General features: G+C 40.7%; 2 protein-coding genes across 3 annotated transcripts; both read right to left on the bottom strand.

The window, feature by feature from the left end:
• Positions 1–682: 682 nt before the first annotated feature.
• On the bottom strand, positions 683–16525 carry dazap1 (DAZ associated protein 1). 2 transcript variants are annotated; one of them, XM_084435860.1, is made up of 13 exons: positions 16373–16525; positions 14778–14818; positions 13850–14016; positions 13113–13178; positions 12555–12662; positions 12309–12357; positions 9643–9725; positions 6963–7110; positions 6346–6375; positions 5707–5859; positions 4908–5075; positions 2690–2779; positions 683–1431 (listed from the first exon to the last, which is right to left on the bottom strand). In XM_084435860.1, exons 1-13 carry the CDS (start codon positions 16402–16404, stop codon positions 1256–1258), a joined length of 1311 nt encoding a protein of 436 aa, XP_084291986.1. In that variant the 5' UTR covers positions 16405–16525; the 3' UTR covers positions 683–1255. The 2 variants fall into 2 exon arrangements, with proteins under 2 accessions (XP_084291986.1, XP_084291985.1); XM_084435859.1 differs by lacking the exon at positions 2690–2779.
• Positions 16526–21605: 5080 nt separating this feature from the next.
• Positions 21606–24256, bottom strand: gamt (guanidinoacetate N-methyltransferase). The gene is made up of 6 exons (XM_084435794.1): positions 23993–24256; positions 22723–22868; positions 22577–22640; positions 22359–22426; positions 22017–22127; positions 21606–21853 (listed from the first exon to the last, which is right to left on the bottom strand). The coding sequence occupies exons 1-6, from the start codon at positions 24165–24167 to the stop codon at positions 21713–21715; spliced, it is 705 nt and encodes a 234-aa protein (XP_084291920.1). The 5' UTR covers positions 24168–24256; the 3' UTR covers positions 21606–21712.
• Positions 24257–24839: the final 583 nt, after the last annotated feature.

Genomic DNA, 24839 nt, shown 5'->3' on the forward strand with positions numbered 1-24839 from the left:
CTACCCACAGGCCATCCAGATCCTGAACCAGGACACTGCCTAGGCCCTCAATAGGATGACCCCCCTCCCCATATAGAATACTCTTTCACTACACACACCTGGACTCAACTCAGCAGCTGTACTCAACACGACAGCACCTTATATTTATGGCAGACTAGTCGTTGGAATGCAGAACACACTGTAAATATGCATGTAAATACATATACCACAATTCATGTACAACACATCTCTCTCGATTATATATATATACATATATATATACATATATATACATATATATATACATATATATATACACATATATATATATACATATATATATGTGTGTATATAAACGTACCGGTAGTTACCTACTTATCTCAACTGTGAATATTAATCTGTTTCTTTTTCTATAGATTTAGAGATATATCAATTACATTTCACTGCATATTATACTGTACCTGTAGGTGTAGTAAGAACTAAAATCGACTCAATCATAATACAGACTGCTCTAGAATGGGACATGACACAAAAAGTAATTTAAAAAGTTTAAGCTTAACTAGGTTCGAATGCAGCACCAACAGCATATACAAAAAGTAGACAGACACCAATAAGAGGCAGCATATCTTTAAAACATTTATTTGAAATATGTTTTCCTTTCTTTTGCATAAGTGCAAAATGCACTTGAACAGCCACCTGAGGGAAGTCTACATTTAAATAAAAAACAAGCAAAGTGTACATTTATAGTACAAAATTCTCTTTTAAAAAATTGCACAGTTTGTGTATAATATATATTCATTTTTCATTTTAAACAAAGTTTAAAATAAAGGCTCAAAGTAAACAAAACTGACCAAATGAAAAATAAAAACATTTTCCCTAGATTTTAAAGCTGAGGAAACTGGAGACCCTGTTTTCACTTCTGTAGCCACCATAAATATACATATGTCTCTCTCTATATATATATATATATAGTCTCTGTGCTAGTGTTTGACCAGACAATCAGAACGTATTGCAAAGTAGTAAAATCCTACTTTAAAACATGGGGGGGGGGGTTCTTTCATTTCGATGCTTGAAAGGTTACACAAAAGTCTGTTCTTCTACACCATGTGAGGTTGTAACAGAAGTGAGTTGGAGTCCCTGGCTTCATGTGTAGCTTTGCTCTCTCAAACTGTGTGCATTTATGTTTCAAATAACAATCCAGAAATCCAGTTTTGTTTATGACCAATACACACATTTCCCTGACTTTTGAACACCAATGTGGTCTTCTGGAAGAACCTCAGCGTCGATATGGATGGAAGCCCTGTACGTTGTGGTTCTGTCCCCGTCCGAAAGCGCTCACCGTGGGCTGGGGTCCGGCCGTGGGCTGGACAGTAGGACCACCATACGTGGCAGTCTGCTGAGAGGGATCTGCAAAGCTGTGGGTGAACCCACTCAGGTCCTGTCCGTAACCTGCTGGGGGGGTCAGGTAGGAGACAGGGTATAGGAGAGAGTTTCATTATCAGGTGTGCGTCAAAAACTAATGTAAGGGTTCCTTAAATTTCCTTGGATAAATGGAATTAGATAGATTCACAAACAGAAATGAATAGACACAGAACCAATCAGTTTCAGTGCCTTTTAAAGTTAAAATCAAATATTGTCTTTCTTCATTGTATCTGCCCCCCGTCTACTCAAATGAAGTTATCCAGCAGAGAATATCTTTAATTATAATAGTACAAATGGGCAATCCTTTGTCCTATTTCAATGAATTCAATTGAAATTCAACTGATGTGGGGCATCAAAAAAGGAAAAACAATATTTCAAATACTTTTTGAGTGTGACAAGCACAAAGATGTTTCCCATTATGGACACTGGATGGCGCCATCCCCCTACTGCCACAGTGGTCTCAGCCAGGGAACTGCAGACCATCCAATGAACACAAGACTGTTCCATCTGAGCCCATTTAAGGAAATACAAAGTCAAAGAAAAGGACAACTGGTATGGAAGGACAAATGGTAGGACAATACAAAATAAGTTTCTCATTAGGTGCTCAAAGCGCTCCAAAGCTGTAAAAAAAAAAAAAAAAAAAATAGAAAAAATAGAATTAGAATTGCAAGGAGTAGACCTAGCATGACCACATCTGATACATCTAATAGAAATTTTGTATTCACTGGCCAGTTTTTTTGTCCTTCTAACTTCTATTAGATGGAGAGGTGGCACATGGTGGCACATGGGAGAAAACAATGTGTTAATGGACTGCCAACACATATAACTGCGCCATGAACACATTTTTTGACAATTAGATCATCCTTTTATACCAGCAAAGCAATGCAGAGGGGGAGAGAGAGTGGATACAGAGAGGGGGGCACGGAGGTTCATTGTATCATGAACTAGGCTACAACTCCTGAGGGACATGAGATGTCGGAACTCGGACTCAAAAAGTTCTCAATTTGGCTTCCAAAAGTGTGTATTTCTCAATCCGTTTTGGATTCTCCAAGTTTTCCTTCAAAATAACCATCTCATAACTTCAAAACAATGCATAGCCAGATTTCAGTATACTCTGAACAAGTAAAAGGCATTTTATATGTACGTGCAGACGTACATACAAAATATGGAGACAAACAATAAATAAATTTAAAAAGACGCAGGAAGACAGGTTGCAGCTACTGTACATAGCACTATGTACTGAAGAAATGCTAGTTTTTTGGTGTCTGGAGAAGAGGCTCACACCTACCTGCACTACATCCCTGCTCATCCTGACCATAACTGTAGGAAGGACGCGTGGGTCCGCAGGCCGAGGGGTCCTGAGGGTAGTTACCCAGGCCTAGCAGAGAGACGAGGACACCAGGTTGACTGAACCCACTGGCCTATAACGCTATCCCCCCTCCAACTGCCCTGCTACTGGACTCAGCACTCCCTTTGTCTGCGCTAAAACTGCTACATACGCTCATATCCACCTGGAACTCAAAACGAAGGTGAGTGGCGTTTCTGATTTCTAATGCTGCCTGTGGGAATAGTTACTGTATTAAATAACGGGTCAGACAACACTGATGGCGAAGAGCAGCATGGAGGCGAAGCACAAGCATGACACAAGATGGAGGTCTACCATGACTAACAGCTACAGGTCGTGAATTAAATGTCATCACTGTGAAGGGGCATGGTCACGCTTATTTCAGTTGATATTATTTGGATTAAATACTTAAATTCTGTGTAGGCCTTTTAAAAATCACCATTAGTGTAGCCATTTCCTATATGGGAAATTCCATGGAAAAACCTCAAAGGGTAAACACGTCCAGTGACGTCACACTGTGAAGTTTTACAGCGATATTTCCCATATATAGGAAACGGTTACACTGACTGATTTCAAAAAAGGCCTACTGTTCACACAAAACTTAAGCATTTAATCCAAATAATATCAAGTGAATACAAGCGTGACTGTGCCCCTTTAACAGGATGAGGTCTACAACAACTAACAGGTACAGGTAGTAAAATAATAACACATTAAAGGTTAGAAACATGCTATAAGAGTAGGAGTCATGCGTCAAGATCCATCTCCCCAATTTACTGTAATTTCTTCTGTTGGGTAAACGTAGCCATGACAAGATGAAACAGAACTCTCTAGTAGGAATATAGATGCACTGCACGCCTAAGATATGCTGCATAAATCAACATGAATGGGCTTCATTAGGGCATTGTGCTTTCTAAGAAGGTAGGTTTTAATATAAAATGAATAAATAATAATAATAATAATCAGGGAAAGTGTGCATCCCTATTTGTGTATCCCTATTAATATAAGGATGAAATTAGTGTCATCTTTAATTAAAATTTGTTGAGCACAATTCCTAAATCCAACAAAAAATGTGCAAATATACTTTGGAAAAGCCACACTGTGAAGGCCAAATGTGCAGGATGAAACAGGCAAATCAGTGTCTTAGTCTTTGAATATAAACTTTTTGTTATAGTATCAGAAGTTACTGTATTTGACAGCAAATAATATTTTCACTTTGACGGCTGAAAAATGGAGACCATGCTAGGACTGAATGCCAGCACACACATCCACTAAGAGTCAGGAGTTCCAGGCACATTCCTGAACCTCCAGCGGTCCAAGCGTCTACCGTTGTGTGTCAAGAGCACAAGAGTAGATTCCACTCCTCTCCAATTCAACATTGCGAGGCAGGATGATCTAATTCAAACCTACCAATCCTTACCAATCCACATCCACATTCATTTGGAGGCCAACCTGGAAAATCCTGAGAGGGGGACGCTTGGAGGAGTCTTGGGTATGGTGTGAGCTCTACAGGATCTCCATGCAGAACCAGGAAGGTACTTATGTACGTTTGTATAGTAGGTATAGTATGTATAGTAGGTATGCATGTATAGTAGGTATGTATGTATGTATGTATGTATGTATGTATGTATGTATGTATGTATGCATGCATGCATGCATGCATGTATGTATGTATGTATGTATGTATGTATAGTAGGTATGTATGTACAGTATGTATAGTACGTATGCATGTATAGTATGTATAGTATGTATGTATAGTATGTATGTATAGTATGTAGTTGGTAGGTAGGTAGGTAGGTAGGTAGGTATGCATGTATGCATGTATGCATGTCTGTATGTATGTATGTATGTATGTATGTATGTATGTATGTATGTATGTATGTATGTATGTATAGTAGGTATGTATGTATGTATAGTAGGTATGCATGTACAGCATGTATATATGTATGCATATATTTATGCATGTATGCATGTGTTTATGTATGTATGTGTGCAAGCGTGTATGCATGTGATGCCATTAAAGCTAAATGGGACCTAGAGCTTGTTGGTGGGTTGTAGTGATGGCTGATAGAGTCGCTCCTCACAACCAAACAAACAAACACACTCAAATGTAGGTGGTATCAGTTAAGGAGAAGGTGGGGTGACTGGGTGGTGCTCTACTCACCATACTGGCTGTAGGGGAAGTCGGGCTGTCCTGTGGGGGCTTTGCTCAGGTCCTGAGTGGGTGTGGTTGCTGGAGCAAAGCCCAGAGGCCCAGCTCCTGGGGTGGTGGGAGGGGGGGGCACACCCTGGGGCGCATACTGGTCACCTTGAGGCGTACCGAAACTGTACCCTAAACCAATCGCAGTGAAGAGTCGTTAACTCTAAGTGTGTGTGTATATGCATGCATGCATGTATGTATGTATGTATGTATGTATGTATGTATGTATGTATGTATGTATGTATGTGTAGGAGCCAAAATGATATGATTTATTTGTCCTTCTTTACACTTATGATTCATGTGTGCACTAATTGTTTTGTGAGCTTTTGCCCCCTCTGTAGGCTGGAGGACCTCTATATATATATATATTTTTTTTTATTTTTTATTTTTTTTATTTTATTATAAATAGTTTAATTCTTTTATTGTGATTTTTCATTATAATAAATAATTGTATATTATATATAAAATACTATAATATTTTTACATTTCGATTATTATTTCCATTTATTAATTTGCATAATTAATTGGGCTTATTTAGGCATTAAATTGACAGCCCTAAAATACAGACACGTACCCTGTAAAATGAAATTATATACAGTATATATATTCAGACCTGTGTTTGTGTGTGTATGTTTTTTTTTGTTTGTTTGTTTGTTTGTGTTTATGTATGCATGCAACATATATTCTTCCCGTTAAGGTGTTGTTGTCATTCCGTACACCTACTGCATATGAATGCTCAACAGTGCATTATTGTACTACTGACCAAATTGAGGTGTTGTGCTGTATCCCTGCTGCGCGTAGCCCTGAGGTGCCCCGAAGCCCCCCGCTGGGCTCGTTGTGACGAGGAATGCGTTGAACGGTGAAGGGGGCTGCGCGGGGGCGCCGCGCGCCGCTGATAACGGGGGTCCGTACCCACCTGCCACGGAAAACACGTCAACACATGAGCGCCAGACGCCGTTACCGTTTCAGTCTAAAACACAACTTTATTCAGATCCATACTTGTGACATTAAAACCAATACTAGCTGAAAACACTTGATTATATTTCCCTGAATGAGTCACCACAGAACATTCACATGAACTTGTGTTGTCTAAAACATGTTACAATACACCTGGGGCCCGGCCAATAGCAGACAAGAGGTACGAATTGTTTCAAGGGCACCATCTGTCAAAAGTAGTAAATGATCACAGTGACCTCAGCTTCAGAGACGGTGATAATCATTGTCACTGCTTTAAGAGGGTATCAGTCATAGGCAACGTGTGACATAATTGAAAAACATTTCAGGTCAACTCTCACAAGACATTTCTGATTTGTACGTGTTTGACAGTTACTTGAGAGTTACAAAAGAGAGCTACTGATCAACTATCAACGGATGTGAGGACAGCTGAAAGAACAATACGTACCGATGGGCTGTCCTGTAGACACCCATACTCCTAAAGGAATAAAAACAGTTTGACTACTGAAATGACTTCCAAGAGTATATAATTGGTAGCTCTATCAAGTTGACTAGTCACCAATGTACAAGTGAAACAATGACCAAGACACACAATATTAACGTTTACCAAGTCTAACAATGACCTACATAGAATGTTAAAACAATTTGCATATTGTGCATTTCTCCTGAGTTCAATACTAGGGCTGGGTATCGAGTCGAATTTCAAGAATCGATTCGATTCCGATTCACAAGGTTCAGAATCGATTATCACGATTCGATTCGGTTAGTGTTACTAAAACCTTTTTTTTTTTTTTTTTTTAGCTGTAACCTTAATTACATGACTGCCAAGTTATGCAACACATCAATACTAGGGCTGGGTATCGATACTGCTTTCCAAAAATGAATGAATGAATGAATCATTGAATGAATTAATGAACTATTCATACCTTCATTTATTCATTCATTCATTAAATAAAAGATCGATTTTGGGATTCATGAATCGATTAATCGATTTTTTAAACCCAGCCCTATTCAATACAATGTCCATGTTTCTTTATTTGAGAGAACTGTGCCTCTCCCACTCACCCTGGGGCCCATAGCTCTGCTGCCAGCCCTGGGCAGGCTGTGCTGTCCAACCATTGGCTGCACTCAAGATGCCTCTGGGTCCCCATTGGCCGGGTCCGAGCTGGCCAGGAGCTTTGCTGTCGCGTGGTTCAGCCTTCTTCACTTCCACCTGGACAAAGGACAAGGAGGGACCGATATGCAGCACCAGTACTGGGCCATAGATATCCACTCCCTACCAGACGGCACCTATTACTAACGTAATAAGATTTTAGGGGGCTTGAAAGAGTTTCAGTTTACATTGTATCTGGAGCCAACGTAGGGCTGCTATATGTACATTAATACTTATTTGTCTATAGGGGGAGTTATGTAACAATATGTTTCTCAGGTACTTCATTCACAATAAGGTACTTCATTTTGAAATAATATAATATTCACGATTTTTAATGAAAAACATCCAATTGGATTGATTCAATGGTGTAAAGATAATGAATCTTGTCTTGTACCTGAGAAACAAAGAGTTCCTATTTCCTGGCATATGTGACCTTTAAGGTACATTAAAAACTTCTTATGGAAGGTCAAAACTTACCTTTCCCCGGGCTAATGCTTAAAGAATCTAATTTTTTATTTTAACTTGAAGTAGAATTTCAGAGGGAGATGGATGTAGAAAGAAATTTGCACCTTAAGTCTTACAGAATAGAACATGCAGATAATATAAATGAACAGTCAATTTAGAAAGGAATCTTCATACAGTGTCCAACGATAGAGAAAATGTCAATATTGATCAATTGACTGAACCCCTCTAACTTGGAGATAATGGTTTTGCATGTATAGAAACTTGGAGATAATGGTTTTGCATGTATAGAAACTTGGAGATAATGGTTTTGTATGTATAGAGGCTCTGCAGTATGTATAGTAACAAGTCTTAATAGGTTGAAAAATCCCATAAACACCCATCATTGCCATCCGATATGGTTTATGTGGCTACCAGCCCCTCTCTCTCTGGCCTATAAAACCTTTACTTCCATAGCAGTAACCAGACACAGACACCAGCAGTTAACTAGAGCAAAAAAATGGGTTTAAACTAGGGGGGAGCAGGACAGAAATAGACTAGAGGTTGAATTATTGGGGTCACCTTGCACGAGGAAAACAGATCGCAGAATTCTCCCCAAGCTTTAAGGTGGCGCCGCTTTCCCCTCCCCCCCTCTTCCTTCTCTGTCGACCCAATTACACGCACGCGCTCCCCGCCGCCGCCAGCGCCTCTACCTGGACCTCTCCCACGGGCATCACGGCTGGGAGTGATGGATGCCACGACTTCTGCACACTCCCCAGCAGCAGAACTGGGATTTGCGCCGCGGTTCGATGTGCTCCAGTTTCTAATTTTGTAACTCATATCTCACCATCTCCCTCCAGTCCCAGCGAGGTAATGTCAACTCAAGAACAATAGCTTCCTGCAAAAGTCGAGCTTCGATTGCTTCTGGAAATCAGGGCAAAGTCAAGAAGAGTTGGTAGGAGGCAGCTGGTTCATTTAGGTCAGACTGAGTTAAACTTTGAAAGCTGTATAAATATGTCTGTGTGTCAATACAATTGCTGTAATGCAACACATTGCCAAAAATATACATTTGCTGATCCTACAAATAAATCTGTGCTGGCTTCTTTTACTTTTACATCAAGGTTGTGAGAGGATGTCTTGGGTGAATAATTATTTTGTCAAACCTACACATCAGTAATGACGGAATTGGAAAATGCATTTAGGTCGTCAAAAAGCTCTTTGTTGACGTAACTGGATTCAGGCACCTAATTAGCCTGAAACTCTCTAGTGGGAGCCAATTAAACTGGGTCTAAAAGCTTAATCTTTCCTTAAAGACTGTGTGCTTTGTAGATATGTTCTAACTAGCACTTGAAAAAGGCCCACCCATTTTAGTTCTCAGAATTGATCGACACAGTATGGAGATTCTTCAACTGAGGTCACTTAGTTGAGGTCTTTGCTTAACTTCTTATACACACGTTGGCGAGGAAATATATCAAATAACTCAAAAAGTGACCTGACAAAAAAATCAAGAAAAAAAAAAAAAGAACTGAAACAAGACCAATCCTTTAGGTGAATTATTTGCAGTAAAATTCAAAACAGTGAATATTTCCACTTGTCTCTTATCTCTCATTAAATGCTCCATTGCTGGCCACACCCTTGAATCTCAAGTGCCAGACACCATTTTGTATTGATCGCAAGTCTAGTATCAAACACTGTTTACAACCTAAAGGAGAAGTCAAAATAAACAAAGCCTTGGGCGACTACAGAAGTTGAAGGTAATATTTCAGAGGGGTGACCAAGTCATAGAAGCAAAAGTACAAGACCAACGCCAACCAAGCCATTGTCATGAGAAATTGTGGTGACCATAAAAAGTGCCTTCACCATTTACTTTAAATATAATGGGTAAAACTGCATCCGGAGTGAGCAAAGACATTGCACACTAGGATGACGAGTACTATGAAACCATTTCAGGTTATAAATATGGAGAAGGGATATTAATTATACCAATTATCAAGTTGAGACAGAGTATTAGTACCCGATGACAGACACCAAACCCATTGGTGGCCCCTGGAAATAGTGCTGTAACTTAAGCAATAACAGCCCCAAACAATCCTTCCAGTCGCCCAAGCCTCTGCTTTATCTGGAGGGTAAAATAAAACTACAACTACACACTTTTTTGCCCATGATGTCGTGAAAATGCATGTTGACAGCCTGGTCCACTGATTGTTCGGCCTCGAAAGTAATAAATCCAAAACCTAGCCAACGACCAAGAGTGAATCAAGGCAGCAGGGTGTTGTGACAACACAAGATGAAGAACAGTATTGGGGTCAGCAGAACGGGGCTCTGTCAAGGCTGAGCCGGAGGCTCGTGGGGTTCAGGTGATATCGCAGAGCAGCACAAGCACAAATCTGGCCACAGGGGAATCTTAGTGACGGAATATTCACGTCCTCTGCATGTTTAATCACAGGGGTTTCAGCAAAATTCGGGATTTAAGATTAGGGATTTAAGTGAACTAACATTGAACATGAAATTAAACAACATTCTGTAAAAAGTCAATTAATTTTTGGAATTTGAATTCAAGTCGTTTGCCGTTTCATCCGAACCCCACCTTGATCTGCCCCCTTAGTATATTGCTGCACAGCACACGCTGGCGGCAGCCATTGTTAATGCATAGACTAACTAAAAATGGAGAAACAGAAACTGTACAATGTCTGAAGCTTTCTCTGAGCTTTCCCACATTCGGCATTATGTTTTGAGTCAGCCACAATATGCCTAAAATGGAAAATTACAATATTGCTCACAATAGCAACACAAAGATATAGGCCATTTTCTTTTCCAGATGTGTAAGTAATGGGCAACTCGTGGTGCTGTCAGGGTTTGCATGGGGGATATACAAAGCTGTCTTCAAAAACCTTAATTTTTACATTTTAGAATTACACTTCAATAAAATGTCTTGAAAAACATCATGAAGCTTTCATCTAAAATGAGTTGGATTGTACTATAATCCCAGGCGGGGGTAGATCTGAATCACATCCACCACAGAAATAAGCGCAAACGGCACCCCACTGCAGTGAACCAATTTCCCCTATGATAAAGTTTTACCAGTGGCAGAACTGGGTTGTGAGAACATCTCCACTTGGGGACGTAACCTGATTCCGATTAAACGTCCTTTGAGAGCACTAGATTTTGAAACCTTCATATTATGTGATGTGGTCCCCAGCCTCTTGGTCTCAAACTATAAATACCATCTATTTATGACCTGTCCTTAATACAAATTCAAAAATAAGCTAGTTAAAGCATTTGCAAACATGTTGAAAACCGACAGATGTGTCATCCAAGTTGAAAAAGTACTAGAAAAAGAAGGGCCTTCAACATAATGCTTTACAGATAAAATGCTATCTTGGCTACGCTTCATCAACACTTTGTATACACCCCAATTTGACAGCTGGGCACTTTTGGGATCATACATCTGGCCTGTACCTCTGTGATACCACTCAGTACACAATTACCTAAAGGAGAAAAAGATCTTAAAAGACACCGTTAATCACATTCAAACATTCACCAGAAGAAGGGGGACAGAGAAAGAAAAATAGAAAGGGCTTACTTACAAAAATACTTAATTTTACACATATGGTAAAACACTTAATATGATATATCAGTTAGACTATGTCTACAAAATAAACATAAATAAAACTTAATTTCATTACTAAATGTTTAATGATTTTAGTAAAAAATAAAGAAAATTGGAAATTATCCTTGATTATGTATATACGGTTATTGTTGTAAATTCACTATGCAAATTCAAATGACAAAGTATTCTGGTTCTGTCCCAAAAGAGGTCAGTGGTACTGAAGAAGAGGTAATAAATGCTGTGGGCTGCTGACCCATGCATTACTGCTAGGCAGGACAGAAGAAACAGCTCTGAGCAGCCTAATCTCTTCTACCAAAAGCCTCATTTTAACTGTCTGGCAATTATTTAAACTCTTATCAATGAACCATACCATTTTAAATGTGACTTTGACAAATGGAAAAAAAACTGATCTCGCCTACATATATCCCATTGTCTAGCTCTATACTGGTGAAGATAATGCCACACACATCTTGATGGCACTTAATCCTTGACAAGCACTCAATCTAAAGTCAAAGATTTGACTAAACTACTGTATTGCTAGCCAAAGGTTCCCGTATCAGCTTCATCCTGCCTGCGAAATAAAGCAGTAACAGAAGTTATTAAAATTGGTAATAGGCTAGCAACTTATAGAATTTGTTCCACTGAATAACAGAAGTCTGACATCTGTGTATGCGCTATTCCTTGTGTCACCTGACCTAACACAACCAATACGACAATCAGCATGTAGATTGATCTGCATAACAGACTGTAACATCATCTATAGTATAGACTAGCCATTCATGAATCCTGATTTAGGCCTAGTTATCAAGTCCTAACCATATGCCACTTAGTAAATCAAATGGAGCAAACTCCTTTTACTTTACTTGAGCTGAAACCTTTAAATGCAACAGAGGCTGATTCTGTCCCACACGGCCATGAGAGAACACTACAATGTTTGAAATTCATGTCAATGTCTTCTCTTCACTTTCCTGCCATGCAGATATGGTTGCATGAGGAAAGTTTTCAGTGGTTGAGAGGGCGCCATCCATTGCAGCTCACGTGAATGAATAATGAACAGTGACGTTGCACCAGTCTGGGTAAACTGGGTGTTTGCTGCAATCGGAGGGTGGAGGGCTGAATGGGATTTTTCCTCTTTGGGTCAGAATAGTTTGTCATGAGATTCAAAATGGCGGAGGTATGGAGGAGAAAAAAACGGATCGGCTTTTACCTCTGGGTCTCTGTTTCTCAGCGTCATAGATCATTACCACCTCTGTGACCTTGAATTGAACAGAGGAAAACACAGAGTATAATAGGTGAAGCCGCATTTTTCATTACTCAGTATGAACATAATGTAACATTATGCATCTAAATATTGCCGTTTTACAGTGTCTCTTCAAATGACCTTCCTATAGCCGGAATGTATCTTTGCCCATAGTCAAGTGTCACAGCCACACATTTCAATACAGGGACTCACCACTCCAAATCTATTGAAATAGTCCCTGAGTTCAGGCTCGCCACAGTTGTGGGGGATTCCACCGACAAATATCTTCTTTGATTTATTGCTATCTGATTTGCTGCCCTTCTGGAAAATAAAGAAATGTATATGATTTCAACGGCAGTTCAGAAGGCCCTGTTGAGGAGAGGGCACTTTAACCATCATCTAGGGAGACAGCGGCGAGAGAATTCAGTTCTCTGCTCTTCCCCTGCGGTGTAATTTTGAGACTGTCATGTCAATGCCAACACTAGTCTCCACCGATCAGAGTGCACCAGCGCTCCCATCTCAGAAGGCCCATTACCAAGACACATCTCACAATCCCCATGTAATCATTTTAACAGAATCGCATGCACAGCACTAACAATAGTTATTTCTCTAGAAATAATACTCTTAACAAATCTCTTAAGCGAATGCCAAATAAAGAGAAGCAGATATAATAGTAACAGCAATTCCCTCTGAAAGATTGGTGCACAGAGAAAGGTTTGAAGCAAGGTCCACACAGTTAGGTTGTATGCCCCATTCATAGCGCGTTCTTACCCAGCCTTCCTTGGAGCGAGTCTTCTCAGGCTGCATTCCTCTCGGAGTACATGGCTTGGGGTCAATCTGACAGGAGACATGTTTTAATTCAATTTTAGCCCTGCTTGAAAAGCACCTTCAAATTACCCCTTTAACAAATCTATTGAATTAGCTCTCGTCATAATGTGATATCGGCCTTCGGATTAAATATGTACAACATATTACACGATATATGTGTACAGCATATTATATAATAAATTGTGCTTTAGCTACAAGGTCACAATTCTGCAGTTGACTTTCATGCCTTTCCACTTAACAGAAATCAGTGTAGACCGTAGGTTTTGGCTTCTTGGCCTGGGGGTACACAGATAAAGTACTGCTGCAAAGACAAACTTGTACGGAGGATAATAGCATCTGTCCGTTTGAATCCCATACATATTGCCCCTTAAAAAATATAATATTTGCGTTCATTGTGTTCATTCAGCTAAGAGGCAGATAACAGAGAACAATCAGGCTGCTTTGGTAAGCAGTGGTTTACATGCATTGGATGCTGGGGGAATGATCTTGCCTCCAGATAGCCTGTGGGTTTAGTGCTGCCTGCGCAAGTAATGCAATATTCTCTAGAACGTTATCGTTAACATCTGTCAAATATGGGAATGCCACTTCAGTATTAGTTTTTCAAAATGTTAGACAAATTGCATTGCGTTGAAAGAAACATGCCGTTTCCCCCTGGCCCAGGCAGCACGGTGCATACTCACGTTTCTGCCATCGAGATTATGGGGTTTGGTCTCCAGCACGGTCCGGACACAATTCGGGTCTTTGAATTTGACAAACCCAAAGCCCCGCGACTGATTGGTCGTTTTGTCCTTCATGATGACACAATCAACTACTTCCCCATACTGCGAGAAATAGTTTCTCAAAGTCTCTGATAGAAAAAGAGGACACTGGTATGAGTCAAACAACCTTTGTGAGGTCCTTCAGAGATGCTCAGTCATTACTGTGGTCATTTCCCACTGCTGAAAGGTCAAATTCCCTCCTATGGGGATTAAAGTATATATCTATCTATCTATTTTATCTATCTATCTATCTATCTATCTATCGATCGATCTATCGATCGATCTAACGTTGCCATAAGGAAATGGAATGTTTGTCGTGAAAGGGGCAAACTGTGGATCTCTATGCTATGTACTGTATCCAAAGCACATTTGTCTGAATTGTGATACATAGCATAGACCTTCCTCATGTCAACATTAAAAATAAAAAAACGTATAAAAAAAAAAAAATACACGATAACAATAGTTTCCTCAACATCTTCAGAGTCTGAGTCAGTGGCCGGGCAAACAGGTTTCAACAAATTAAAAGGCATTCAAAGTGAATTTTCTCATAGCTTTTCTAGCCTAAGCCCTGGGGCAGTGTGCCAATGAAACAAGGAAAGAAATACACTGCTGTCTACATAACTTTAACCGCTCTCAAGAGAGAACAGCGACACACTGCCCAATCAAGCATGATCCAGTGAAGGGCTCTGAACGCCTGTGGCTAAAGACAGACCTGTGATGGTTACATGCATTTTGCTTTAAAAAAATGTTGAGAAATTCATACGCAATACTGACACCATCACTATCAGCAAAACACTGCAGTGGGGCGACTAAGCCTAAATGTAGTCCCCATGTAAGGCTGTGAACTCACCCTGTGTGGTACTCCAATCCAAGCCACCCACAAAAAGTTTCCTATAAGAATAGAAACAAGGCAATCCTTTCAACAACATTTTAATGAGCAGCACCAGTGCGTCATAATATCCAATAGACAAAAGTTCATAAAGTGTCCTATAGACAATACCTTTCTTTGTAGGGACAAATAATTAATCACCGCTTTAGATAGTGATAAACTAGGCTACAAGCATTGACAATCTGGCTGAATTTTCTACTCTCTTGTCTAATTAGTGTATTGTAGAGCTGTGGCAGCAGTGTTGCACTTTTGTGGACATGTTTGCGGACCAACCAACCAACCCACCGACCAAACCAGCTAAAGAGCTGCTGGTCGCAGCTAAAAATGCATGTCGTGCAAGATTTGTGGACTCATGCAAAATGTGCACACTAGTGCACAAATCATGCATGTTTAAAATTACAATTCAGCAGTCGTATATGTACATACATTACATTTACCAATGTCTACAAAGAAATATGCTCCAAGGACATCAAACGAGATGATGAACTGGGACCTTATTTCCTCCATACTGGGTGACTTGATCCCAACAATTACGCTCTTGTTTATAACTCTCCTGCCACGTATCCAGGCAAACACACGCCAAACGACATAGTTTGATGATTATCTGGTTATTATCTTGTGCCAACAAAACACAGCAAACCGCAACCACAGCAAGGAAGAGTGGTGAAAGAGCAGCTATGGTGGTAATTGAGCCTATAACGTGAATTTTACGCAGGCAACAACGGTGACAGACGACAAACTAGACTACAAGAACCAAACAGTAGTTAAGGTCGCTCACGTCAGCAGAATAGCTTTGTCAACCCCTAAACTAAAACAACTATATGGTTATATATCGTGATATCGTTTTGCCCCCTATGCCATCCTGACCACCCAATGCCCGCTAAACGTCCTGCCTGCCAGGGAGTCCCGTCAGAGACCCCTAATGTCCCTACATTAACCTTAGACTAACGTTATAACATAACAATAACAACATAACAATAATCAAACAAAGTGGAAATACTCAAGACAGTTCAAGTAAAATTAAATTAAATAGGAGCGTTAGGCAAGCTGGCTCCTCGGAGTTGACTAAGCTAGCAGTAGCTACGTGAGCTAGCACTAACCGATGAGGGTTGGTTAGTCAACGACCTGCTAACGGAATGTAATACATATAGGGCTCTAGATACTCATTTGGCTAATATCACTAGCCTAAGAGCTAGCTAGCTAGTACTCAGGTAACTTATCTATACTAGCTAGTACTCATGTGACTTAGCTGTACGAGCTAACCGGCAACTGGATAGCAAGAGCTGAGAGAGACTTATGTGATCCATCCATCCATCTAGCTAGCTAGTTAGCATGCTAGTTAGCTAACGTTCACTATCACACAGTGGTTAGCTAGTTAGCTGGCTAACGTTAGCATAGTAGCAGCCTGAATGACAGTTAACGTGCAAGCTAGCTAAGCTAGCATGCTAACTCCTAAGAGTGACAGGTCAAGTCATTAGCCAGATAATTAAATTCCACGACGAAGACTATTATGATGACCGAGTGATAAATCACAGGGACTTGAGCTCCATGCTTACCCCACTTCGTCTCCGGCTAGGTTGCTGTTCATGTCTGGGGTAGTGCTGGGGCTGGTGCAGGGGGCTGGTGCAGGGGTAGGTGAGCTGGGACCGGCTTAGTGCTTCGGGAGGACTGCCTCTACTGAGAGCCGAGGAAGGAGCCGAGGAAGGTCACTCCGCTTCTGGTTCAAACCGAGCTGCGCACTGACGACGTGTTGCCACGGGGACCTGCAGGGTTTTTTTTCTTTGCAAAGCATCATGGGACATGTAGTCTAGTTTAACATTACAGTATATTATACTATGAAGTACTACAACAATCCTCCCACCTAAGCACTTATTATATTATATTGCACTGTACTTGAGATTGTGATTCTTGCACTTTCCCTTCAGCACTAGATTATGCTCTTAGTCACTTGTGTTAGAAAGAAGATGCACTTGTGAGTTCTGGCAAGTAGTAGTACATTGGCTCTTCCTACGTTAAATGCAATTATTGTTAGTCGCTTTGGATAAAAGCGTCTGCTAAATGACTGTAATGTAAATGTAATGTAATGATGCTCTGAAGGCTACTAGTAATAGAATGTACCACAATCGTAATGATTCGTTTGAACACAGTTTATGTGACAGAATATACATTTACTTGCAGAATACAATGGGCACTAATGCACTGCACTGATCTAATGCACTTGCTAATCCTTTTGCTTTTAATCCAGGAATTAATTTTCCTTTTACTCCAGTTTTGTCTCTCCTTTGAAGATGCCTTAAAACGAGTGACATCTGAAGGTCTTGATCTATCGTCATGAACAGGAGGCTACTGGCTCCTGGATCTGTTTGACAGCTTCTCAATGACATAAAGGACCGTTAGGCTGGTATGATTCACTTTAACATTGCCTGGGCAAGCCTGGCTGGACAGACAGCACAACTTCACTGATGAGAGGAAAAGGTGATTTCAGCAAGGAACTGGTGAAAAACATTATCAGCAAAATGCAACTGTGGTCAAAGGTACTACTCACAGACTGAGATAACCGAGTACTAGGCTGTAGATAGATAGTTAGGCCTATAGTTAAACCAGGCCAGGTCAAGCCTGGCTTATGTGCGTAGAAGAAGATTTTTTTGTGATTTTCACATGTAAATCAAGCATTCTGGTGCATTCTGAGAAAATAATAAAGGCACGATGCAACATTTCCCTGTATACATTTCCCTATTTACAAAGACAAATGGGGTGGGAGAACTTTTAACTTGATTTAATTGAAAAAGCAAATTTGCAACTGTTATGTTGAATGTTATTGAACAAGCTTTTTGACTAGAATGACTATGAATAACAAACCTGACAAAACACTTTTTTTTTTTTTAAAACAAGCCTTACCACTAATTGAACGGATGTCACTTGGAAAACTGTTCCATGCCATCACAGCCCTGTAATAGTGTTTTTCAAAGAGTTTGTTCTAGGTAGTCATCTGCCCTCTGCTGGCCGCTCTGGTAGCATGCGTGTGTATTTGAACAATACAGTATTTTATTGTCTTAACCTTTTAAGCCCTAGCCATATTTTCTGAAAAAACGCCTAAAAAGACATACCCAAAGTAAAAGAAGAATTGCTCCACAATAATAAGGTCCATATGAATGTTCTTTGTGTCTAGAGACATCTAGAGACCTCAGGGAATCTATTCCCAGTGTCAAAACCATTGTGTCTGTTACTATGACTGAGTAAATTGGAATAAACCAAAGGAGAAATGTGAAATTTCTCTCTCCGCCCCCCCCCCCCCCCCCCCCATCTGACAGAGGATAACACCATGCAAACAATGATTCCATGCACACAAATGGCATTGACCCCCTTCACCAAATCCTTGACTTCAACTGTACAAAAGTTGATAGAATTTGAGCAAAGGGCAAAGCCTCCACAGTGGTTTTAGTAAGGATACCACCAGGCGGACACTCAATGGCACAATTTAGGACACTTTGGTGCCCAAGTGTGCCAAATGTTGTTTTTTTTCCACATCCAATACAAACTGGCTGGACAATACAACTTATATCCATTATAGGAGTCTACTGCCATCTAGTGGAGGTTTTGGATATGACAATTCTGCAACTTCTGGTATTGTGGACAGTATAAATGTACCAAAATGTACCATTTTGTTTCCAAATGGAATGGTTTATTGTGCAAAAGAAAAGCTTATGAATATAACAATGAAACAGTAATGGATATATTATGTCAGCTAATGGATATATTATGTCAATGGATATTTTATGTCAACCAAAACTACACAAAAGCACACATACCTTTATAGATGGATGTAGGATGCTGGGGGGGTGGTGAGTGTTGATGAATGATGGGCCTGGAACTGTACTGTCCTCTTGTTGACTATGAAAATAAGGACAATTATTATTATTTGGGACTAAATACATCATGAAATATGTACAGTAGACCGAAAGAGACAAATTCAGTGGAAATATGTAAACATATTCAATATAATAGAATAGTCCTGACTTATCTATATATGAATTGGATTTATATAGCGCCCTTCATGATACCCAGAGGGCTTTACAGAGTCCAGTATTCATTCAGACACAGTCATACCGGTGGTGGCTGCCAGTCAGCGCCTACGGCCCCTCCGACCACCACCAACATCCATTCATTCGTTTCTACTGTATAATGTGTTTGTACTCGGACTATATGAAAAACCACAACAAGCCCTCGCTCTATGTAAGCACAACTAGCGATTCATAAAGACAGATTGATGAAAACAACCGTTTCGTGGCAGAAAATAGATTTTTTTGAAGCTGCATTCTCAGTGCCCCGTCCGCCGCCATTACATGGATATACTTATTGGCTCGCACTGGATTTTAAATTTCTTCTACAGGCCTCCGAATTACACCAAAGTGATCTCGGTGAGTCAAATGTCTTATAATATGCCGTAAATAAGGTCCAGGTTGTCAAAAACGAGCATTCTCCTTTAAAAGCCTTAGGCAAGAAACATGACAGGTAGGCCTGAGTTTTCATTACTCTTTGCTTTTTAGCCTACGTTGAGTTTGATGATCCAGATGTATTTATTGAGGTATTTAATTTATTTGACAGTGACAAAAAAAAATTGCTATCGTACGATTAATCGGTTATCTTTTTTCTGCTCCAAACTATTGTACAGTCTAGTTGCCCTTCAGGGACAAAGAGCACCATGCCCTCAAACACAACTCTCTCTCATTCGAGGGCTACTGATTCCTCACACACACCTTTTTCTCTCTCTCACACAAACACCCACCCATACACACATTACTACTTACAAATACAGGGTCCTTGTAGAGGCAGGCTTCAGTGACCTCTGTGAAGCTCTTGGAAGAACTGTATGAATACACTGGTGTCTCTTTAAGTGTTCTGACTGAGTGAAGCTCTATGGCTTCTCTCCTGTATGAACACCTTGGTATGTCCCGAGATGATCCTCTCTAGTGAAGTTATTCACACACTGGTCACAGTGATACAGCTTCTCTCCTGTATGAACATGCTGGTGTGTTCTGAGTTTAGTCTCTTCACTGAAGGTCTTCTCACACTGGTCACAGTGATACAGCTTCTCTCCTGTATGAACATGCTGGTGTGTCATGAGATGGCCCCCTCTAATGAAGTACTTTCCACACTGGTCACAGTGGTATGGCTTCTCTCCTTTATGAACACGGTGTGTTTTTAAAGCTCCTGAGTGACTGAAGTTCTTACTACACTGGTCACATTGGTACGGCTTCCCTCCTGTATGAACACGCTGGTGTGTCCTGAGATGGTCCTCTCTAGTGTTCTTCCCATTGGTTGTTGGCATGCCAACATTGGTTACCAATAGGAGCGCTAGCGCCCCCCTATGGGGCGTAGCTCCACGATGTAGAACAGTAATGGCAGCTCCCAAAGCAACAAGCGATAACATTAAAGTTAAAAGAATAAACACAGCCATAAGTGAAGTTATTGCCGAAATAGACTCAATAACAACAATTAAAGAAGAACAAGAGTATTTTTTATATTGATAACTTACTTAATAAAAAACACATTTTCAATAGCCTACCTACAATATATTTGGATGGACAACAAATGTATTTTACAAATCAGAGTTGTTTTTTAGGGGCCAGGGGCCGGCACTGATACACGAAAATTAACTAATGTATTTTAAACGACGGAAGTAGGCTAATCTTTTAGAGAGCATGAGTCTGCTATTAACAAGGGCAACTAACCTACAGGGAGTTGATCATTGACTTGATAGCACACTATGACAGAAGCAGAGCACAAATGACTGGTAAATCAACCTCCCACTTTGTAGTCAATCAATGAGACCGTCAGCAAATTACACAATTTATATAGGCCTATTTTTGTCAATAGCTCCCATATCATGTGACCCAGTGACTCCAAATCAATATCAGATAGTACTACATTGAACAAATAGGACACAGCTCATTTTATTGGATTTCCATGCCTGTTCTATGTTATATTCATACAGTATTTTAATTGAAAATTCATTTATTTTCCAATAGAACCAATCAGGGGGACAGAACAGCAGTGAGCATGCAGTCCCTGTCTCCCTGATTGGTCCAATTGTAAATGCAATGTTTGGAAATTGTTCTAGATACGAGGAAGGCCAGAATGATCTGCAGATAGAAACAAATTGTGTGCCACAAGCAGAGAGTCTGCAGCATTTGATCAATTCACAGTATTAGTGTGCTACAGAGACACCAAGAGCAGCAGGAGCGAAAACACCTGAGAAGATAAGGGAGAACATGCCCCCGAATGAGGGTCGCATCTCTCCTTCCTGTCCCAATGCCCAGTCAGCCTCCACTGACCTACAGTTATCTACAACTAGCTGCAAATGGTGAGGCATTGTGCAACTATCTGTAAATTATTAACAATTCCTTGACAAATGGCAACTTGTTCCACAGCTTTACTTTCAAAACTGAAATAGAGAAAAGAATATAAATGGTGCTCAGAGAGCACAGACCTCCGCCCCTGAACGCATTTTAATGTGTTCTAACTTGGCCCATGCTACACCCCTCCACTGAGTTTCATGAAAAGTGATCTGGTAGTTTTTGCTTAATCCTAGTACCAAAAATGAATGGAGGTGAATGGGCAGCCCGGCTGTGTTTGGCCGGCTTGTGGACCGAATGTTTTGTGGAAAGCTGGATATTTGTTGTGGAAAGCGGGAAATGTAGGATAAACAACTGCAATGTGCATTGTGTGGAAGTCAATCAAAATAACATGCTGATTCCCAAAGAACAAAAGCAAAGTTTTGTCAATGAAGACTTTTAAAATTGGTTTATTGAAAGATTGACATCACTGAGTGCATATGGACTTAATATCAAGATATAGGCACTTCAGATGAAATAAAAAAGGGTCAGTTTCAGGCGTTACTCTTTCAGAATTGTGGGTGTGATCATCTTGCGGAAAGCATAGTATTTGCATTCACTTGGGGGTACAATGTCCATGGTTGTGGTGCTAATCTTCTCCTTCTTAAAACCAGCTTCGAGCAGATGAGGCATCTGAGTCTCCTGAAAATCATTAACACGTGAAGTCAGAGAACCACTATCAGGTATTGCACAGGTCAGTGCCAATTTGATAAAGTTACACAATCCCAGATTTTTTTAAACCAGCCCTGGCCCGAGATCAGTCAAGATTTGATCAACATAATTTTACATCCAAAAGGAAACTCACCTGGAACATCTTCTCAATATTATCATACTTGGTCTTGAGTAGTTCACCCCAAGAGGTGAGGTTGCAGTAGGTGAGGACACCGCCCGACTTCAGCATCCTGTGCGCGTGACCCTATAAAGGGGTAACATCTATCGTTAGAAATGAATCAAACTGATTCTCTCTAAATTCTCTCAATTAATGCATTGTTTCTCTAAAGAATACATTTACAATGGTTTCTTTTGATTCCTGACTTGATGGGTTTTATGAATCACAGTGCAAAGAAATCAACATAATTGTTTGGCTCTGATACTAGTAAACGCATTGGCCCGAAAAGGTGATAGTGATGTTTAAGAGTGTACTAACCTTGATGAAGTCGAATTGGTGAGTATGCCACGCGCCTTCCGTCAGGGGGTATGTGTCATACAGAATACCTTTGATAGAAAGGAGTAAAGAATATATCAGAGGATCTTGTAAGTTATATAGCCCTACCAACAAAGCAATTTAATCACTGAACAATCAAGTATAGTAAGTACAAAATGAATACTTAGAGAAGTAATATATTTCAAAACCTATAGCCTTACCATCAAAATGGTTATCAGGCAGAGTGGGCACCACCTCTTCCCAAAGTCCTTTCAGTGGCACGACCTAAGAATGGTAAAGGATGTACGTCAATTATAGGTACTACTTCATCATAATCTCAGAGAGGATAAAGTGTGAAGAGTCTTACTTTATGAGGCTGAACCTTGGCCCATTCCTGCAGCCTCTGGAACACACCATCGTTGCACTCAATGATCCAGTGCTCCTCAATGGGGAATGATTCGACTTTGGTGGCAGCAATGGCCATGCCAAACCCGATCTCCAGAACCCGTCCACCTAAACAACAAAACAGCTGTCAACTTCTCTCTTTTTTTGGTCAATTTTTTGTCAGTTCTAAGATTTTTTTTTTTTTTTTTACATCACTGATTGCTTTGTGGCTTTTGATGAGAAATGAGAAGGCAGGCCTATGGCCTATATATGTTTTGATCTACAGTATCTATGCTGGGAGCTATGATAAGCGTGTTTGGAATGTGGGGGAGGGGGCAAGAGATTGTGGCATGTGACAGAAAGGCCACTCCGAGAGGTTTCGCTAGTCTTTCAGAGAGCCATAAATAGATGGGCTACTGAAAGGGACCGTTTGGTTTTGCCTCACCCTGCTCTTCGGTCAGTTAACCAAATGTTGCACTACAATCCGAAATCCCAAATGTTGCTAAATCGGAACTTTACAAAGTTCAACAAACAGCTGCTCTCGCCATTCACGTCACCAAATTGAGATTTGTATCACAACCGAAAAATATACGATTTTGCAGCTGTGTGTAGGCTATAATAGACCTTAACATCCTTGACATCTACACTTTAGTGAGTTATCCATTTTAATGTGGGCTAATGGTGTATGATTAATAACTGAATAAAGAAAGTTGCCTGTGGCTGGTCTATTTCCCATAGCCCCAAGCTCTCATAGGCGATCCGAGAACAAACATCTTCAACAAACATGTTGAAGATTACCCTGGAATTCATGCATGGTATGAGCGGGCTACTCGAGTAGACAAAGTGCTCTAGCAATGTGAACACAAGCTAATTTCACCCTCGACGAAATGACACGTGGGTCTGTAATAATAAAGACAAATCCCTACACTTGGCATGTTTCCACGGGTAGCCTAACACCTGCCACCCCAAGCCACACATGTCTAGCAGCTCACATGCTTCCCCACACTCCTACACGTTTGAGTAGTCAAGTTTGCACCACGAAAAGAAACAGCAAAAAACCTTTGATTTCATAGGCGACGTTTTATGGGGAAAACTTGTCATAATCGTCATAATTTAGCTGTTTTGATTAAGCCTATGGAGCACGACCATAAACACAAGATATTTGACAATGTGATTCAACCGTAGACTTCACGAAATTCTTTCTCAAATGATTGTGTGTAGCATATTAAAGCCCACCATATAGACAAGCCTACCCTTGGAAGACGCTACGGTTGCCAGCGAGTGCATGTATGGAGTTTCCCAGCGCTCCATAACTGGTTTGCCCAGAATCTCCAGATGCGTGTCGGCCTCATTGTAACCGGCACTCGCGTCGTGCCATCCGTCTTTGCAGTTTTCTCCCTTGGAAAATATCGGTTGTGCCGTGGTCATGTTAGTGATGGTTGTTTCACTTTAATTCAGAAAGGGTGGCCGCGGGGCTGCAGTCTCCACACGATGTAACCGAAGAAGGAATGTACTGGAGTCGGTGAGGATTTATATGGGGTCAGAAAGTGCTGACACCGCGAAAAGTGTCGGCAGTGTCAACGAGGGGTTGTAGAAAAGGACATTCCAAAGAGTAGTAGCCTATAGGCTGCGCTGTTGCTAATGCATTAGCCCACATTTTGCTAAGAAACAGCCGTAGGCCTAGGTAAACGGGACCTCTTGCCTCTGTCTCTTATGTCACAACATATCCCTGAACTTTTGGGATAGGCTATATGAGCCCAGGTAAAGTAGCAAGGTTATTTCAAGGAGATGTTCACTGAACCTCTTTTTGTGAGTGGCTATAAGCCAACGCACCAAAGATAGCAAATGTCCGGTTGTCACTCCCTCCCTCCCTCCTTTGCTCCCTCCTCCCTCCCTTCCTCCGTCGTGTTGTTGACCTGCAGTTCTATGTTGCTACCACAAGAGGCTGTGTTTTTTTGTGCATGGCTTTAAGGGGCCAGGAAGCGATTTACTTCCTGAAACCTTTTGATCAGCGCCATCTTGCCGAATTGACCCTTTTTGACATGCGCAGTTGTGCTTTTTCTCAGACCCGGTTGCGTTCACGAACAGTTTGCACGTTCC

The sequence above is a fragment of the Borostomias antarcticus genome (genome assembly GCF_949987555.1).
Source record: "Borostomias antarcticus genome assembly, chromosome: 3".
NCBI lineage: Eukaryota > Metazoa > Chordata > Actinopteri > Stomiiformes > Stomiidae > Borostomias > Borostomias antarcticus.

Excerpts from the sequence above, each read along its gene's own strand:
- gamt (XM_084435794.1), bottom strand. The coding sequence starts at position 24,167 with ATGACCACGGCACAACCGATATTTTCCAAGGGAGAAAACTGCAAAGAC. Across the intron at positions 22,128-22,358 it reads ACCAATTCGACTTCATCAAG|GGTCACGCGCACAGGATGCT; the intron begins GTTAGTACACTC and ends ACCCCTTTATAG. Across the intron at positions 21,854-22,016 it reads ATATTGAGAAGATGTTCCAG|GAGACTCAGATGCCTCATCT; the intron begins GTGAGTTTCCTT and ends AATGATTTTCAG.
- dazap1 (XM_084435860.1), bottom strand. The coding sequence starts at position 16,404 with ATGAACAGCAACCTAGCCGGAGACGAAGTGGG. Across the intron at positions 12,663-13,112 it reads CTCGCTCCAAGGAAGGCTGG|AAGGGCAGCAAATCAGATAG; the intron begins GTAAGAACGCGC and ends TTTATTTTCCAG. Across the intron at positions 2,780-4,907 it reads CTTCCCCTACAGCCAGTATG|GCCTGGGTAACTACCCTCAG; the intron begins GTGAGTAGAGCA and ends TCTCTCTGCTAG.